Source organism: Pleuronectes platessa, chromosome 17 (genome assembly GCF_947347685.1).
Source record: "Pleuronectes platessa chromosome 17, fPlePla1.1, whole genome shotgun sequence".
In the NCBI taxonomy this organism is placed as follows: Eukaryota; Metazoa; Chordata; class Actinopteri; order Pleuronectiformes; family Pleuronectidae; genus Pleuronectes; species Pleuronectes platessa.
This window is the reverse complement of record NC_070642.1, coordinates 10,962,156-10,981,835: the sequence shown is the minus strand read 5'-3', so window position 1 is coordinate 10,981,835 and position 19,680 is coordinate 10,962,156. Positions and strand designations below refer to the sequence as shown.

Genomic DNA, 19,680 nt, shown 5'->3' with positions numbered 1-19,680 from the left:
ACCACGACATCATTAACAGACTCAGTCAGATCACAAATCTTATTTCTGAAATAGATTTTATTACAAATTTGAATGCATTTATTAGAAAAAATGTGCCTGTAACAAAAAGAGACATAAGTAAAATCCACAGTGACTTTTTATGACTCTTAATGGCTGCCAGTAGTTCCATATGTAAGCAACTGATAAAATGAGGACTGAACCACACTGTGGCCTCCATAATTCCACGGATTAACTCCTATTGACTCGTTAATACTCCTCGAGGTGTGTGAGGATGCAATGTCAGTTTGAAGACGCAACATATCTTACAAAAATAAAAATTAACAAAGCAGGAAAGAGACACGAGTGTCATTTTTTTTTTAGTCGACTTCCTCCATTCTTGATGTGTCCTCGTCGCCTTCCAAGACTGGCATGTCTTCATCGGCAGGCTGGATGATGTCCTCCACTGCGGAGTCATCGTCGTCAATGCCTGAGAGGGAAATTCATTCGTTAGCAAACACAAACACTCGGATTATTGTACAATAAGACGAGTAAAAGCAAAAAACTTACCAAGACCAAGCTTGATCATTCTGTAGATGCGGTTGGCGTGTGTCTGCGGGTCGTCCAGTGTGAATCCTGAAGATAGCAGGGCGGTCTCGAACAAGAGGATGACCAGGTCCTTAACAGCTTTGTCGTTTTTGTCAACATCTGCCTTCACCCTCAAGGTCTCAACGATCGGGTGCATGGGGTTGATCTCAAGGTGCTTCTTGGCTGTCATGTAGCCCATGGTGGAGTTATCCCTGAGGGCCTGAGACTTCATGATCCTCTCCATGTTGGCCGTCCAACCATAGGTGCTGGTAACAATGCAGCAGGGGGAGGAGACCAGGCGGTTGGAGACTGTGACCTGTCAGTAATGAAATCTAGTATTATTGTCACGATCAAACAAAATTAGCCTTAGAATTTTTTTTTACTGGAATTTATATACAATTAATCTGCGGTGTCCGTTACCTTTTCAATCTTCTTGTCGAGGATGTCCTTCATGGTTTTGCAGAGGTTCTCAAACATGTTCTTGAGCTCTTCCTGCTTCTTCTTCTCATCATCATCCTCAGGCAGCTCCAGGCCTTCCTTGGTCACTGAAATCAGGCTCTTGCCGTCGTACTCCTTCAGCTGCTGGACACAGTACTCATCAATGGGCTCGATCATGTAGATGACCTCCAGGCCGGCTTTGCGAAGGCGCTCAACGAAAGAGGAGTTGGCCACCTGGTCTTTGGTCTCGCCTGTGAACGGTGATTTGAAATCATTGCATCCATATGTTATTATAATTATAATACCACGTGGGTGAGAAACGTAAAGCAAAAGCACAAAAATATAGATTTTTAATAGCTAACCTGTGATGTAGTAGATGTGTTTCTGGTTCTCCTTCATGCGAGAAACGTAGTCCTTTAGGGAAACCACCTCATCTCCAGAGGTGGAGGTGTAGTAGCGCAGCATCTCAGACAGCTTCTTCCTGTTCTGTGAATCCTCGTGGATGCCAAGCTAAAACACAAAACTTTGTTACTTAAATTGCAAATCAACTAAAACGTGACCTTCATGCATTTCATCTGAAGGGTTAAGGAAGGTAAAAGAAATTAATGAAGAAGATTGATCAAATTACCTTGATGTTCTTGGAGAACTGCTCGTAGTATTTTTTGTAGTTTTCCTTGTCCTCGGAGAGTTCGGTGAAAAGGTCCAGGCACTTCTTGACCAGGTTCTTGCGGATGACCTTCAGGATCTTGCTCTGCTGCAGCATCTCTCTGGAGATGTTCAGGGGCAGATCCTCGGAGTCCACCACACCCTTAATGAAATCTGAATGAAGATGATAACTGTTTAGCCACCGAAAGCTGCAAGAGGATGCTTTGTTTTCATATCGGGAAATCAGTCAAATGTAGTGATAATACATGACTTACTGAGGTACTCTGGAATCAGCTCTTCACAGTTGTCCATGATGAAGACCCTGCGCACATAAAGCTTGATGTTGTTCCTCTTTTTCTTGTTCTCAAAGAGGTCAAATGAAGCTCTTCTGGGCACAAAGAGCAAGGCGCGGAACTCGAGCTGACCCTCCACTGAGAAATGCTGTGTAGTGAAGATAAGGTATGAATTTATTAAGAATATATGTGATTATAATAATAAAATACACTGCACTGTTTTTTTGTGAGTAAATTTAGCTCACCTTGACAGCCAGGTGGTCCTCCCAGTCGTTGGTGAGACTCTTGTAGAATTCTCCATACTCTTCATTGGTGATGTCATCAGCGTTTCGGGTCCAGATAGGCTTGGTCTTGTTCAGCTCCTGAGCGTCCATGTACTTTTCCTTGACCTTCTTCTTCCTCTTGTTCTGGCCGTCCTTGGAGTCCTCGTCCTCGTCAGAGCCGACATCTTCGATCTTTGGAGTGTCCTTGTTCTCAGCGGCCTCTTTCTCGACTTCTTCTTCCTTCTCTCCTTCTTCAAGGTCCACTTCTTTTTCCCTTGTCTTCTCCACCTTAAGCACATAAGAAAGGGAGTTTTTTGATTTTTTTCCACTATTAAAATTTGTATTATCAGGTCATAAATTTGATTGTTATTACATTCAGGGCCGTTAGAAGAACTTACATAAAGTGTGATAGGGTAGCCAATGAACTGCGAGTGCTTCTTCACAACTTCTTTGACGCGCTTCTCCTCACAGTACTCCGTCTGATCCTCCTTGAGGTGAAGGATCACTTTTGTGCCTCTGCCAATGGACTCTCCTAAAATACAAAATATATACAAATCAATGATGAGAGCAGTGCCAAGAAATTAATCTAATTAAATTAATCATGTAAATTGTTAAATGTAGAAATATATCAGTAAGGGAAATAAAACTCACCAGGATCAATTTTGACTGTGAATGAGCCTCCAGCGGAAGACTCCCAAAGGTACTGCTCGTCATCATTGTGCTTGGTGATGACCGTCACCCTCTCGGCCACCAGGTAGGCCGAGTAGAAACCCACGCCGAACTGGCCGATCATGGAGATGTCGGCCCCAGCCTGCAGAGCCTCCATGAAGGCCTTGGTGCCAGACTTAGCGATTGTGCCCAGGTTGTTGATCAAGTCGGCCTTGGTCATGCCGATACCTGTGTCCATGAGGGTGAGGGTGCGATTGATAAGGTCAGGTCGGATTTCGATCTTCAGGTCCTTGCAGGACTCCATTCTGCTGGGGTCCGTCAAGCTTTCATATCGGATTTTGTCCAAGGCCTAACAAGAAAGGACAAGTGAGTTAAAAATTGGCCATTCAAACCATATATACATATTTTTCCCAGTGGTGATAAAATGCTGTGTACTTACATCTGAGGAGTTGGAGATGAGCTCTCTGAGGAAGATCTCTTTGTTTGAGTAGAAAGTGTTGATAATAAGGGACATAAGCTGAGCAATCTCAGCCTGGAAGGCGAAGGTCTCTGCTTCTTCCTCCATCACTTGCCCAGCTTTCTCAGGCATCTAACAGAACACACAAGTTAAGTTAAATAAAATCTAAAATATATCTCTCCTCCTGCTACGTTGCTCTGGCCATCAAGTTTTTATTTATTTACTAAGTATCTTGGAAATAATTTCCTAGTGCGACATTTCAATCTCTTCCCCCTTTCGTCGCAGACAGCCTCATGGCGTTGGGGGGTGGGGTGCTAGATGAACACATGGTTCTTCTGTCAATCAAGGACTTGCCATTTGGGGAAATGGGTGGAGCTCCGATGCCCCCCCCCCCCCCCCCCCCAAAGGGCTACATGCAACATGTGTCATTTTACACCTCTGTGTGAAAGGAATGAGTATTGGCTTGCAGTTAAAAGTATAAGACTAATTAAGTTTAGTTTTACATACAGTCCATTCATGATTAAAGATTGTGATCCATTTGGTTCGACTGTATTCAAATGAATTGTGTTTTTTTTTGGGGTGTTTTTTTAAATATACTCATTTGACTGCTCTAAGATGGAAATGTGCTGCATCCACTCTTTGTGCCAACTGGTCGTCTGCCCATTCGCCATTACTCACACACTCAGGGTCACCCTTCCTGCCATGTGCTCCTTACGCGTCACAGACTCACAAAGACACTGCTGGTAAAGACGCTATACTTCAAAATGTATAACTTGCATTAAACATCTGAATTAAGTTAAATGCAATTAGTTTTTGCACTTTTTATCGTTTCATTGTTGTGTTTCTTATGTAACCTAATTGAGTTGAAAATGTGTATGCCTCTCTGTGTTCCCACCAATTAAACAAGCAATATACCGGATATAACATTTGTGCAATTTTCATTTAAAGCACATGTGTAATGTCAAAAAAAATATCTGCAGTCGATTGTAATTACCTTGAGGGTGATCTTGTCTTCTTTGATTTCAGGCAGTCAAATGGATCACTGAGCCGGTCTTCTCTTCTTGAAAATCCCCCAATGTGCACGTTGCTGCTCCTGAGGGCAGTAAGTTTCTCTTGGTGTGTTACCTAGCGAGTAACTTTTGACTCTGTGAAAAGAACACAATTTGCCGGTGTCTTTTTATACTTCTGGGGGTGGTTTCTCGAAGCTCCCATTCAGAAGCTTCTAGAAGATACATTTGCGACAGTGAGGGGGGGTTTCAGGGAAAGGCCTGGAAGGGGGTGGGGGTGGTTGGTGAGTGAGACAGCAGAGTCCTAAAGTTTATGTGTCCTTTTAGGGACGCAGAGTCACAAGGAGTGCCTGTCAATCACAATGAGAGCTTCCCTGATAGCTTGTCTGGCTGGTAGGCCCCGCACCCCCGCTCGTAAGCATCACAGCTGTGCATTGCCTTTGCTATCAGCTGCTGTCGTTATGCCCCACAAGACACACACATATAAAGACCATTAGGCACGCTCTGGTCTTTTTTTGGTGTGCAAAATTGGTGTGGAAATTGTATTCACATGTTGTAGGGCAGAGAACAGTTAATGTGCTGCAAATCGTAGAGAGGCTGAGATTCACATAGAATGAAACTAAACCCTGAGAAGAGTAAGAACCTTATTATCCCGGTTTGACAATTTATGGTACTAGGTGGTTCTGATAATCTCATGGCCGGCATCAGTGACTGGAGATTATACAAAACAAACATAGCCATCACAACATGTTAAACAGTAAATGGGCCACGGTAACCAAAGCAGGTTCTCTCTTTAAATGTATGCTTAGTTTATCTGATATTCAGTTTGCAGCCGTCCAATGACAACTGACACCGTGAGATAGGATATTTTAAAAGTTCCAAGAAATAGGCCCTAGTCTGGGGGATTTGCCAGATACCATGTAGTTATTAAAATGATGTAAAGATGAATTCTATTGACCATTACAATAAAGCTAGACATGTATGGCACATGGTTTTACAGTGATGGGATCTGAGGACAACATAAGGGCATGAACCCTGTATCAGTATTACGAAATACAGGATGGATCTTATGCGGATATTTCTTCGTTAAAAGAAACATGACTGAGCTTTCTGCACTTGTGTACGGGACGGCTATAAAAGGGAACCTGGGGAATTCTATCATACGGGGAATAAAAATGGCACGTCTTTAAATTTTGTGAATTTGTGAATAATAATTTTGATGAAACTTGCCAGGTTCTCAACAGAACTCACCAGGCAGTAAACTCAGCCTTATGTAAGACACAAGACTAGAACTCTCTGGTCCACTGTGGGTGTTGGTGACCTCATCTGACCAGAGGATGGCAGTGTGTGACACTTGCTACAACTGTTACGTAATCCAAATAATTCCAGTTCGACAGCAAACCCTGCTAGGAGCTGGACTGTCTGTGTAAGTGAGAAACATGGAGAACTTTCGTAATCACTGCAAGGTGATATTCTCTGACACAGAGAGCCACATTCCCCATAGTTTACATAGTTTGCTAGATTAAAATGGGGACTGTGCATGTGTGTCCATAAACAAATGGATACTTCTGGATTTTAGGATGGATGGTGCATTTATAGGTTGTATCCTGGGACAACTCTTCAATAATCTGATTACAGCAAAGGCCTCTGAAGTTCAATTACAATTCTTTAGAACATTATGTCCCCTGTAAATTATTTGATTAGCTATTATTGAACTAGCTTTGGTCTTTAGGGGCCTTAACTTTAGACTGAAGGTACATAAATAATAGCCTAACAGTCTATTATAATAAAATTTAAATAATAGTCTTCTAAAATGTATTCATTTTAATTAAGGGTGAGTTGTGTGCTTAAATTCACATATAATTCTTGTTTTTCATTAATATTTAATTTCTCTACCATAATATGTTGTGAATTAAATTGAATATATCCATAATATTTGCTTGCCTTTTCCTTTTAGGGCCAGTGCACTGACAGGCACAATTGAAATTGTAAGGATTATTATTATTATTTTTCAGGCTAATTAATTGGCTTTTTGAGGGCTTAAACATACTCAAATTCTTACCAAAATAAGCAGAAATTAGAATGTGGTGAAAATGTACTTTTCATTTATTTTCTGTTATATATTTATTTTGTTATTTTGTGTTTTTAATTTAATAAAAAACAAAATAACACGTGTATTTTCTACTTTACTACATATATTTGACAACCTTACTCAAAAGTTACTTTTATATATCTGGATTCTAGATAATGGATGATTTAACATGCTTTAAAAACCTATTGTTGGAATATAACCCAGTAGTTTCCAACCTTGGCTTCTGTCGCTTACAAAAATCACAGTGTGGGACACATTTGCATGAATTTTCTGAATTATATTAAATTAAACAAGAAGGTTGGCAGTTCAATCCCCACTCTTCCACATCTGCATGCAAGATACTGAACTCCTAAATTTGGCAGGACATCAACCACCTATTAATTGCACAATATCTTACACTGTGTAAATTTAAAAATAAATAAATTTGAAAAAATGAATAAAATTCAATAAATAAAATTAAATGAATACTGTGCAGTTCGCTTCTGCGCAGGAGGTAAATAAATACAATTAATTAAATTAAATTTAAAAAATAATAATTTTTTTAATTAACAATTTGAGTATGTTAAAAGCCCTCAAAAAGCCAATGAATTTGCCTTAAAAAAAAGGGTTTATAATAATCCTTACAATTTCAATAGGGCCTCCCAATAACACTAACCTCGGGTGCTCGGGCCCTATAAGTTGACGACTTAACACATGTCAGTAACTTACTTAAATAATACATAATCATCAAAGGGGTTTCCCTCACTGCAGCAATGAAAGAGGAGGTTGAGTAAAGGCTCCAATCCAGCCCACTAACAGGCTGAGAAATGGAGTCCTACTTTCCTGGGACTGAACAGGAGGTAAGGCTCTCCGCATTATTAGTGGTGCTTTTCTCTAAATTACTGTATTTTGTATCCGCTGACCTTGCATTAGATTATATGGATTTGTTTTCCCAGGGTGCTAATAATCAGATCTCAAAGTGCACATAACCAAGCCTCTATGTGTATCATGCAGGCACATTTGCTGACTTATCTGTAAGAGTGAATCTATGGAACGGAGGAAAACAATGATCTGCCGTGTGTGTTGTTCTGCAAAATAAATGGACAGATCATTATTGTTAGTTTAGAATTATTGTTATTATTGATCGCATGGCATTGAAACACGTGAACACAGAGATCAAAAAGCACCAGATGGATGACAAAAAAAGCGTGATGGATTTCCCTTGCCTCTATTTTGCATGACAGCGCACTGATACTCTGGTGGAAATGCACCGACTCCTCCCGTCCTCCACTTTAGCAGACATCATGACACGAGAGCTGCACACTCCGCACACGGATCGAGCCCTTTTTTTTTTTTAAATGTCTTAAACCAATGCTTTATATAATAAGATATGCGAGGGACTGAACCCTTACATTGATAATTTTGACTCTGACTCTTTATTTCTCTGTACGCATGGCTGATGGGCTCCGGCGCTCTCGCACATGCGCAGTCGCTAACATCCGGGGATCGGACAAGGATGAACGCAAGTTTCCAAGATGGCGGCGGAGGGAGGAGGGAAGGAGATGAACGAAATTAAAACTCAGTTCACCACTCGGGAAGGCGTCTACAAACTCCTCACTCACTCCGAGTACAGTCGCCCGAACCGGGTGCCTTTCAACTCGCAGGGCTCCAACCCCGTCAAGGTCTCCTTCGTCAACGTGAACGACCAGTCCGGCAACGGCGACAGGATCTGTTTCAATGTGGGCCGGGAACTCTACTTTTATATCTACAAAGGCGTGAGAAAGGTAAACACCCTCGACCGGGGCCACGGAGCCCGCGCTGCCCGGGAGCAGCCGGCCCGCTCGGGGTCTCCAAACGCGCCGCCCCGCCGCTGTCAACCCCCCGAGCTCCTGTCATTGAAGTGCGCAGGCAAGGCCATGTAGCAGACCTAGCTAAGTTAGGAGCTAATTAGCTTCGTTAGCTAACATCGCCACAGTTGTTGTCTTTGCCTCGGTGGGACTCGTGTGCACTTCACGGTCCCTCCGGTTGTTTGGAGTTGTCGGCGTGGGACAATCTGTGACACGAGTGACCCGAGAGACGGGTGAAAAATGTTCGTCGTGTCATGTCGTACATGATGCGTTTGTTTACCCTCCTTCTTTGCATGGTCCACATCTGCACAAGTTGTCAACAGTGCTCAGCAGCGGTGACAGCTTCAGTGTCCCCCCCCCCCCCCATCCCCACCCCACACACACAGGACCGAGAGTTCACACTGGAAGACAGTTGTGATGTAACAATGAGTGCAGTCTACTGTCGGGGTATGAATGTAATGCAGTGTGATCCACTTTGTGGCTCGGACACAGCGGTGATGCCATTGCAGTGGCAGCGCATTGACAGCGGTGATGATGTAGTGGTCAATCCCCGAAGGCCGAATCCTGTGAGATACGATCTTATCCAATTGTAGAAACGATCAGAACAACTGGCAATGATTTGACATTCCTCCCTTTGTAGAGCTGGTGTCAAACCAGCCCGAGACAGTTGTTGGAAATCATTTGATACAGTAAAAATACAGTAAACATCTGCTTTTAAAAGCATCATACAAGTTAGTCCAGTGTTGTTTTGAATGCCGATGAGTAACAAGTTGTGATTTAAATGTTGTTGTACAAGTTTATCTATGTGAATATCATATAGGACAGTATGAGTTGACAAAACAGTAAGTTATTGTCTTATTTATCTATATATAAAATATGGTTTATACCCTGAAGAACTGCGGGAAAATTGACACCTTTCAAGCACGATTAGTTTTTCGTAGGCAGTATTAATTGCCTGGACATGATACTTTACAATTAATTTTCTTATTCTTATTATTCACCCTTTCAAACACGCAACGCTAGGATCAATTTAGTGTTCAATGTCATACTCAAACACACTTTGATATTTGGATAAGAGGAGCTTGGGGCTGCACTGCCAATGTTGTGTGCTGCCCTCAAGAATCACTGGTTTGAATCCCAAACATTCCAAAAAGAAAGTGAGTTAAGATGAAATAGCAGCTTAATAGTTTACAAATTCACTTCTGCCAGGGGCTTGAAGTGTGGACATGCGGAAATAATCACTCAATTTCTAACTGAGGGGAATGGAAGTGTAGTGAAATATGGCACAAAATAGTTTTCAAATAACTTTCCCCCGCTTTGAGGATTTCCATACATTTATCTGTACTGTGCAGCTTCCTAGAGATATTTCAAAGCACAAATATCGATGTCTTGAGTTACTCTTCAGGTCATTTGATGAGTTGGCTGTTCCTGAATTATTTTTTTTCAACAAAAAAGCTTTAATAGCTGTTAAGCAGAATTAACATATTTCATGCACGCCTGTTTGAAATCCGTCCAAGTTCCTTATTTTATTTAGAATTGTCTCGCTCTGAAAACACTTACAAGCTTTTTCTTTAATGTTCCAAAAAAATACCACAAGAGAGTTGCCACAATAAAAAGCAAGAATCAACTTTGCATTGCATTCATTCCAGGTAACAGTACTGTTCAAATATTGTTTTGTGTGGCACATGCTTAAAGGATATTATCCTGCTGTACTCCTTTAACAAACTTAAAACACCACATTTTAATTTCTTAAAGTGTCATGTTTGATTAACCTCAATTTAGGACTGGGCCATCAAACGATAAAGATAATTATCGTGATATAACTTTTCCTTGATAGAAATATAAGACATGGTCGATACAACGTCGCTACAACTCATTCCATCCATGTTTTGACAGACAACACAAACAGCCAATGATAATGAGAATAGCAACGCGCCGACCCAATCGTGTGGCCGGGATAGAGTTGCAGTCACGTCAAGTTAGGTTGACGCACACATGCGATGGAGAAGCAGCAGCACACATGCTAATGTTTGGCTCCCGCATAGAGGTGGACAACTCTGCATCGATGCAGTTACTCAACATAATTGATTCATGTTTTCTGCTACGTTCACTGTTTTACTGCGGGTTTCCACTGCTGAATAATTATAACCAGTGCAGCTTTAGGATCAGGACAGAAGCTCATTAATAGGTCTGGTCGTCCTGTGTCTGTGTCTCCTGTCGGAGTCTGCTTCCTCCTCACTCCCCCTCTGACCTCCACTCACTTCACACTTTAACAAAAAACACCAGCACTGATCAGAAGTTAATAGGACACAAACAGCACTGACGCTTACTTTTTATTTGTTTAAATCGCTTTTGATTTTCGCTTTGCTTGAGTTCATGAGAGTTTAGGACACGCATGTTGTTACCTGCTACACAACATGAGACATAACGTGACGCACACTGTCAGGAAATCAGGGTCAAAGTGACCACAACGTTCCAGAGTCATGATCCGTCACCATTGATTAATAACTAAATATATGTGATTATCAGTTTGTGTGTGAAGAGGGACAGAGATGAGCAGACACACACATATACACACACATATACACACACTCCTGCAGACATAATTGAAGTTCCTCCTGCAGATGATAACACAACAAGGTGTTTTAACTTCATTGTTGCAGAAGAAGCGAGGCAACGTTTATACAGGAACATAAATATGAATTCAGCAGGTTTTATAGAGATCATTTCTAAGTGTGAGTAATTAGAAAACATAAGATGATCAGAGTCACTTGTTGACCTGCGAGAAGTAATGAGCCTCAGTTCCGGGGGCACTGACTTGATTTATATCACAATATATATTGATATCAACATATTTAGTTTTTCACATCGCCCCTGGCCCTACATCAACTAGATGTAACCTCAGTCACTTGTTGAGTAATGCAACCAGGATTAGTTTCAATCTACATAACCTGTGGTGTATCTTTGTTAATCTTTTGTGTTTTTTGTCTACTGCAGCTAATCAAAAAAAATATTATTTTAAAATGTGCTATTCTGTTTGCGTTTGTTATCATTCCAGGCTGCTGATCTTAGTAAGCCCATTGACAAGAGGATATATAAAGGAACGCAGCCCACGTGTCATGATTTCAATCCACTCACAGCGACAGCAGAGAGCGTCTCCCTGCTGGTGGGCTTCTCAGCTGGTCAGGTGCAGCTCATAGACCCAATAAAGAAGGAAACCAGCAAACTCTTCAATGAAGAGGTGGGTTTTAGTCGGCGTTATCAAAGAACAAATACCAACGTTACCTTATGTTTTGATTAGTCCAATCAAACTACTACTATTTCAGTGATGGAATAACTGGCTGACCTGTTTGTCTTTTTTCTTTCTGTGTTCGTTTCTCCCTCTTCCCCCCAGAGACTTATAGACAAGTCGAGAGTAACATGTGTAAGATGGGTTCCTGGTTCAGAGAGTCTGTTCCTGGTGGCTCACTCCAGCGGCAGCTTGTACTTGTACAACGTGGAGAACACCTGTGGCACGACGGCGCCTCACTACCAGCTCCTCAAGCAGGGTGAAAACTATGCTGTGCATACCTGCAAGAGCAAGTCGGCTCGTAACCCGTTACTCCGCTGGACAGTGGGTGAAGGTGCGCTCAATGAGTTCGCCTTCTCCCCAGATGGCAAGTTTCTGGCTTGTGCGAGCCAGGATGGCTTCCTGCGGGTATTTGGCTTTGACGCCGCAGAGCTCCACGGGACGATGAAGAGCTACTTCGGTGGCTTACTGTGTGTGTGCTGGAGCCCTGATGGACAATACATTGTGGCGGGAGGGGAGGATGACCTGGTGACGGTGTGGTCGTTTTCAGACTGCAGAGTGATCGCACGGGGGCACGGTCACAAGTCATGGGTGAGTGTGGTGGCATTTGACCACTGTACCACCAGCGTGGAAGACGGTGACCCCCCCGCTGAGTTCAGCGGTAGTGACGAGGAGTTCCATGAGCAGATTCACTTTGGTGCAGGCAGGGACAGAGCGAACAGCGCTCACTCTCGGCTTTCTAAGAGAAACTCTACAGACAGTAGGCCTGTTAGTGTGACCTACAGGTTTGGCTCAGTGGGGCAGGACACTCAGCTGTGTCTGTGGGACCTTACAGAGGACATTCTCTTCCCTCACCTTCCTTTGTCTCGCACAAGGACTCACACTAATGTTATGAGTGCTACAAGCCCTCCAGCCACTGGACAAACTACTACTACTACTACTACTACAACTACTACTACTGTATCCACCCCCACCCCCACCACCGCCACCACCACAACCACCACCACCACTAATCCCAGTGGTACCAATGGTAAAGACAATGTGAGCAATAGCAGCTCCAGTGGTAACACACCAAACTCCCTCCCCAGCACCCTGCCTCGGTCCAATAGCTTGCCACACTCCTCCAACCCGGCAGGGGGCAGCACCCCCAACAGTCACACAGGCAGCAGCAACAGCAGCACCACCACCACCACATCCACCAAGGGCAACAGCATCATCGACAGTGCTTTCATCGCCACCGGAGTCAGCAAGTTCGCAACACTGTCGCTGCACGACTCACGCAAGGAGCGCCACGAGAAGGACCACAAACGAAACCACAGCATGGGTCACATCAGCAGCAAGAGCAGCGACAAGCTCAACCAGCTCAGCTCGACGCGGACGGCAAAAGCCGACGCGGCTAAGACTCTGGGCACGACGCTGTGCCCGCGCATGGACGAGGTGCCACTGCTCGAGCCGCTGGTGGTCAAGAAGATCGCTCACGAGAGACTCACTGTGTTAATCTTCCTTGAGGACTGTCTGGTAACAGCCTGTCAGGAGGGTTTCGTTTGCACATGGGCTAGGCCGGGGAAAGTGGTGAGTGACAGGCCTCTCGAGGATACTGTCATGTGACACCTCTCAATTCACATTGCTTCTAGTACAGGAATTTTTCTCGCGGCAGGCAGAAGCTGTTAATGCCACTGTGTTTCGGTCTCGGTTATTTCAGATTCACACTAAAAAACCCTCAGCTTTGTTGAGATCGCAGTACGCGCGCATCCTCTTCCGACAGTAAACCTCATGGCCTCACAATTCTGCCGCTTGTATAACATTCACATTACGCTGTTGTTTGTTATCATTGTGTGTTATCTGTCTCTCCGCAGGGATTGCAATCATCTCAAAACAACCCAGCCAACTCCCCCAGTGGAACAGTAGTATAGCCCCAGTGCTGGTGCTGCTAATGACAGCTCCATGCAGCAGAGACGGGGATGACCAAGGCCACGGCCCCTGCAGCGCTTCTTCACACACTGTCACACACCACATGACCTCCAGTGTCACCCTCATTCTCATCCCTAAACCACCCAGATGCCCTCTTTTGTGTTCCTGCTTGTGATCAGATTATCCGACGTTGGCGGAGCCAGGGTTAGAAACTTGACCTCCTATTGTGTCAGGGGGTGAAAAGGGTGTTATTGGAAGTAGGAGGGCGAGCTCTAAATCATCCAGGAGGTTCATGAAAGGGGCTCACTGTTACATCCCCGGTCATCTCAAGTCACATCTAATCCGAAAATAACAAACTCTCATACCCGAGCCTTTGTGCCGGTATCGTGGTAACGCCTCAACCTTACCTATGGCGTTTAATTTGGTCGTACCTGTTTCTTCACATGCATTCAATGAAGAAGGGAATATGAGGAGGGGTAGTTTTTAGAGCAGCAGCATATCCTCAACGCCAAGTCTCTTTCATTCTCTAACCTCCTGGGTGATCCCTCGCTCAGCCACATTCTTTTCAACACCTGCTCAAGAGAGACTGAAACTTTTTCTTTTACTTCCCTTAGAAATGAAATATTTCAGTCAGAGGTATCAAACTTAAAAGTGAATTTTGCACAGATTATTTTTTTCTTTCCCCCCATTATTGAAATCATGACAGTGGAGGATGAGTGATATAATTTTTGGGACAGTTTTGGAAGCACTTGAGGAAACGGCGCGTTGTTGCTTCCTGTCTCAACGCTGGATGCTGCAATCCTAGTTTTTTACGTGGAAAAAAAAATTGTTTGCACTTAATAGAGGAGAATGGCTTTACATTTTTGGAGTGTGTAAGGACTCCCCTGACAAGGTTGAAATATAAATAGAATTTAAAAAAAAACATTTGTATCTATTGAACATTTATTTTAATATTGTTTCAGATTAAATGGGCCCTGTATTATATGTAAATATTGTACTTCAATGATTTTTGGGTGAAACCATCATGACATTAGTTGAAAGATCCTCATTTCAGAAAATAGTGATATTTCTAATACAGAAAATCTATACCTAATATTAAAGAATCTTGAATATGCAGGTGAAAATGTTTCTTTTCTGTTGTACATAAAGAGAATTCAGGTGTATTTTTTATTAATGAAACGTTTGGTATAAGAGATCTATGAAATCTTATCTAACAGGTAGTGCTGAATGCTAGCTAGCCTGTCGCTGCAGATTCCTTTTACGACGTAGGCAGGTAGGCGCAGATGCAGCGGTCTAATTCAGCCATCACTGAGCTCAGGTAAACCACAGGAAAAACTAACGCTTGCCCGTTAGCACTAGTCCCATCTATCGACGTGCGCGTGAATTCACTTGAACTAACGAATAAGACTGACAACCATGTTCTGCAGACAGGGCTGAACTCTGACTCCTGTCGTCGTGAGTAATAATTAACTGAACTGATGCTGAACTTGTGAACAAAGCTCTTTTTGACACTGTTTTGAACAGCGACTGACTGATGTCGGCACCGGATGGTAGATGAGTGCTTGGAGTGTGTGTGTGGGTGGTTTGTTTCAAGCACCCGCAAAAGGAAGAGCGAGGATTTTAAAACTAGTAGGAGCCTTTTCCTCCATGTGACGCCTATTAAAACAGCTTTGACAGACTTAAAAGTTCTGACTGTGTTTATTATTTCAGAGTGACGATACAGTGATCACCACATGAAGCCCATGTTTGAGTGTAACACTGGTTGTGCTACTTCACTGTGAATATATATACATGTTTCCCTTCAATTGAGAGCAGAGGTCAAATTCAACACATAAGATCATGACTATGACTATGTTAAATAGACACCAATGTTCAAAGTATTTACCATATTATGAATAACCCATTTAAATTATGTTACAATGAGTTGCTGATATTTAAAACAGTCTGATTATGAAGTCATTATACGTCATTGTAGCTGTTCTACTGAGCTAAGACATAGAGGCTACATGTCTACATAATGCAACTAAGATTGAAATACTTAATTTGATTACTGCCTTTGCCGAGCATGACTAACAAAACAATCAGTGCTGTTTTAAATAGGTTCTTAATCAGACCATTGACGGTGTCCATGTAAACATAGTCACCGAATTTGTTTAAACAAAAAGACACAGGTGTAGTTTGTGCAAAAGTTAAGGGGGGAAAAACCGTGGAAACACTTGTAGTGGTTTACCAGTGACGAGCTATTAAAGGTGACTTTTGAGTTGTTAAACTATTGCAAAGAAATTGGGTTTACTCAATATGCAGCCAAGGCCAATAACAAGTAATGGAAGGGAAATTCATTAGTGGTAATATCTAATATCTATTATTCACTTTTTACTAAACTTAGTAAGATTTGATTCTGACTTTTATGCCCCTTCCATATTAAATTATATTTATATAACCCAACTTTCACGCCATGATGGGAAAAGATTTGAATGGTGGTCATAATTGATTAGATATTTATGTTAGCCCTAAAGCCATGTTTACTGTCTATGTTGTGTGAAGTCTGCTACAAGATGTTTCAAATAATACATAAAAGTGGATTTTGTTACAGCCCTGCATTTATCATGAAGTCATAACATCAACTTTCTCTCAGCACGCAAAACTGACTGACTTGCAGCCTCCCTGCATGTTACTGCTCCAGTTGGCCAGCTGGGGGCAGCATTGCTTGGACAAATGCAAGCACTTAACTTACATTTTTATCAACTTTCACTGGATCAAACAGGGAAAACATGCATATATCTATATGTACATCCCCCCCCCCCCCCCCCCCCCCACACACACACACCCCTTTATAAATGTATTCCCACCGCTTCATCCTGCTCCTTATATACTTTATGCTCCAAGCGGGAAGTAAAACTGCTCCTTCATAATTTATGAGTCACTTTTGGAAGAAACACTAGGACTCACAGCCCTTAGCAGCCTGCGGCCTCAGCGTGAGGGATGGGAGGTGTGATCAGCAGGCCGGAGAGAGAGAGAGAGAGAGAGAGAGAGAGAGAGAGAGAGAGACACTGACTGACTCATCCTGTCAGGGTGTCACTCAACATTGGACAGGTTCCGACTGACTCTCTGCTCTCCCCTGGGCCACTTGCATCAGTGTGGAGCAGCCATCAATCAGGATCAGAGTCCGATCGGGCTTCATTGCCAACTGCACAAGGAATTTGGAATATAAAAAAGGAAACAGAATACAAATATAGTATATCGAAAAAAGATTGTGCAATAAGAATGACGGATGTTTACAAATTTGAAGTATGTACATTGTGGCCCCTTTTGGCCAAGGAAAGCCTGGGGCGTGGATATTTATGCCGAGGAGTGATGGGGTCCCGGGCCTCGTTGATGAGGTCAGCAGCAGTTGGGGGTGAAATGGTTGTGGTCCTGATGGCTCACAGCCGCCTGCCAGAGGGAATCCGTCCAGGGTCGGAGGGGTCGGCTACAATCTAATCAGCCTGCCTCAGAGTCCCGGAGGCGTTCAGGAAAACGAGAACCAGTGTGCACCAAGGCGGCCGTCTGTGGCGCCATCTTGGTATTCGATCAGTGTTTTTAGAGATGTCTTCTAAAGCACCATCATACTGATTATAGTCCTGTATAGATGCTCTGGTCTTGTTTCCTCTAATCTGCATTTTGTTGACCACATTTCAGCCCGGCTGACCCCCCTCTCATCCCAGTGGCCGTTTGAATGACTGCAATGGCGTACATAGTCACGGCTGCATTAGTCTGGCATCCTCGGGGGAAACGGGTCCCACTAGACAGGAATTCAATAGACGCAGAGAGAGAGAGAGAATCCCGTCGCTCGTGCGAGGCCCCGCTTTAATCATCTTCTCGGTGTGATTCAGTTCCCTCGTCTGCATGCCTCCACATATTGACCCTGAGATATGTTTACGTAGCAAAAAGTCTGCTATGATGATGAATGATGGCTATAACAGCCCAAAGCCTGGAGAATGAGCTGCAGTCGATGTGTTGCAAACCACGTTTAAGATAGTGGAGGGAGAATAAATGTGTGCATGGAATTAAGCATGCGTCAGTGATGGATTCGATGGAAGGAACAAATAGGCATTAGTCAGAATATGAAATTGTGAGACTAATAGTGAGATCAGACACACACAAATGACTTGTGCTAGGGGAGCTTGTACTTTAGTCTAGTTTCCTTGTTCAATTGCTTGTGCTTAAAAAATTTAAATAATTTGAGATAGGGCCACAAATAGTTAAAGGTCATAAAGGTGCACAGATGTCTGGAACCTACAGGGGGCGCTAAATCAACTTCAAAAAGGGCCATTTACTCTAGAAACTGATTTATTGATTTATTACACTAAATACTACATTAATACCTTCTAAGCAAACCAGCCAATGATTGGAGTCATGCTTTTGCAACCAGCTCCGGTATTCCTTCGACTTTTGGTCTCCACCCACAAATCGTCATTCTCATCAGCTGCTAGACGCACCGCTATTGTTACGATAGACCTGTGTGATGTTTGAAGTTAAAGTCACGTCCACGTTGTAAGAAAATAATTGTCTAAGCAACCAACGTCTGTGTGTGTGTGTGTTTTAAAATATGTAATCAAGCCAAGTTTGTAACTCCACTCACGGTCTGAAAAGTTTAAATCTATCTTAGTCGGTGCCAAGTCATGGTTCAATTTACCCCTAATGAAAAATTCTCTAGCTTATTCATGGTAATGTAAATGTGAGTTAATTAATTCAGAGAAATAGATATTGTAACAGAGGATACCTTGTGTTTTTATACAGTTTTGTACAATTAAAATAGTAAATATATTTCTTTATCTTATAATGAAATTATTGCTTTATTTATCTTTGTCAGTGTTCAATATGTTCTGCTTGTCTCACTCACAAATGAGCTCCATAGCTTTAGGTGTACTGATGAATGGACAGCGCAGAAACTGACCCAGTGAAGCATTTCACACGTCTTTGTTTTTTTTTTCTTCCTTTTCGTTCTTGCCCTCAAACAATCTAAGTAGAACGTGGTCTCAGTGGCAACAGCACGCTACCGTTCCAAGGGCTCCAGCATCAGTTAACCATTCGTCACCAAGAACCGGGAGCGCCGTGCCACTTCCTCCTATTCTCAGTTCTATTCTGGGCCGTGTCCCCCGAGGTGCAGGCCCAATTACTGAGCCTCCATCTAGAGAGCAGCTGCACCATTTGACTTGTCACATGACCTCAGCTTGAGCGGTCCCAGCATCGCGTCCTCGCACCGCATTAGGAATTAAAAGTTCACGAGATGGAGAATAAAACGGGACTTCTTGCCCTGCAGAGATTCACACAGGAAGCTTTGTTGGGCTTTGTCATTGTGAGGCTCTGCGTGGAAACAGCTCTCAGTTAAGTGCTCGGGATATACTGTATGCCTTACATTAAGAAAGGCCCTGCAGCAGAGTGTGCCAGGAGATATTTAATATGTACTGTACGGAGAGGCCAGTCAGCGATAACTTTGCAGTTGCTCCAGATTGTGAACAGTTCGCAGAACCGATTGTTAAACGTTGGGCGGAGCGCGGGGGGGGGGGGGGGGATAGGGAATCAATGCAGCTTCAGAGCAGTCACTGAGCTCGGGCCTCGGCGGAAAGCGTCGATACTGAGCTACGGTCCAAACACTTCAAATGAAAATGTGTCTGCAGTGGCAACAACGGCAAAGATGAAGTTGTATTGGTGTCCTGGGAGCTCTCCCGGGTCTGTGAAATAAATACCTCTGCACCAAAGACCCATTACCACAGACAGTGCGATAAAATAAAACCAATAATGATGTTCCCTATGTGGAACCTGACATGATGGAAACACTACTCCTGTGTTTGCCTGGTCATTGAAGTATCACTGGTGTGTATAAATGTTGTGTCCTTCTGCAGTCACAGGAGTAATGAGACCCTTGTGATGGCGAAACCTGTTGAAAGATCGGCTAAGTGGGAGATTATTTAAATGGAACAAGGTGTCTCCGGGGATCTCTTTTGATCTCTGCAAATTTGTGCGATATGATTAACTTCAAATGAATAATGCACGCACAGTGGGAATGCTAAGTCCACAGATTCCCCCAAATTTATGACTGCCCTGATGAGCCCTTGCCTGCTCTTTCTGATTTACCATGTTCTACATTATTGTCAACTTGAAGTAACTGCTATTGTAATCTGAAAGCCTTCTTTAATATATATTTGTCGATTACAATTTATAAACCAAAGTGGATTTTCCCAGA

General features: G+C 43.0%; 2 protein-coding genes across 3 annotated transcripts; one reads left to right on the top strand and one right to left on the bottom strand.

The window, feature by feature from the left end:
* Window positions 1-85: 85 nt before the first annotated feature.
* Window positions 86-8,595, bottom strand: hsp90aa1.1 (heat shock protein 90, alpha (cytosolic), class A member 1, tandem duplicate 1). 2 transcript variants are annotated; one of them, XM_053445141.1, is made up of 12 exons: window positions 8,535-8,595; window positions 4,324-4,474; window positions 3,312-3,461; window positions 2,855-3,221; window positions 2,602-2,735; window positions 2,186-2,491; window positions 1,923-2,088; window positions 1,631-1,821; window positions 1,365-1,512; window positions 985-1,253; window positions 547-880; window positions 86-466 (listed from the first exon to the last, which is right to left on the bottom strand). In XM_053445141.1, the coding sequence occupies exons 3-12, from the start codon at window positions 3,459-3,461 to the stop codon at window positions 357-359; spliced, it is 2,175 nt and encodes a 724-aa protein (XP_053301116.1). In that variant the 5' UTR covers window positions 4,324-4,474; window positions 8,535-8,595; the 3' UTR covers window positions 86-356. The 2 variants fall into 2 exon arrangements, with proteins under 2 accessions (XP_053301116.1, XP_053301117.1); XM_053445142.1 differs by having other exon boundaries at window positions 8,518-8,594.
* Window positions 7,902-14,578, top strand: wdr20b (WD repeat domain 20b). Its single transcript, XM_053445143.1, has 4 exons — window positions 7,902-8,191; window positions 11,313-11,495; window positions 11,649-13,115; window positions 13,400-14,578. Exons 1-4 carry the CDS (start codon window positions 7,943-7,945, stop codon window positions 13,454-13,456), a joined length of 1,956 nt encoding a protein of 651 aa, XP_053301118.1. The 5' UTR covers window positions 7,902-7,942; the 3' UTR covers window positions 13,457-14,578.
* Window positions 14,579-19,680: the final 5,102 nt, after the last annotated feature.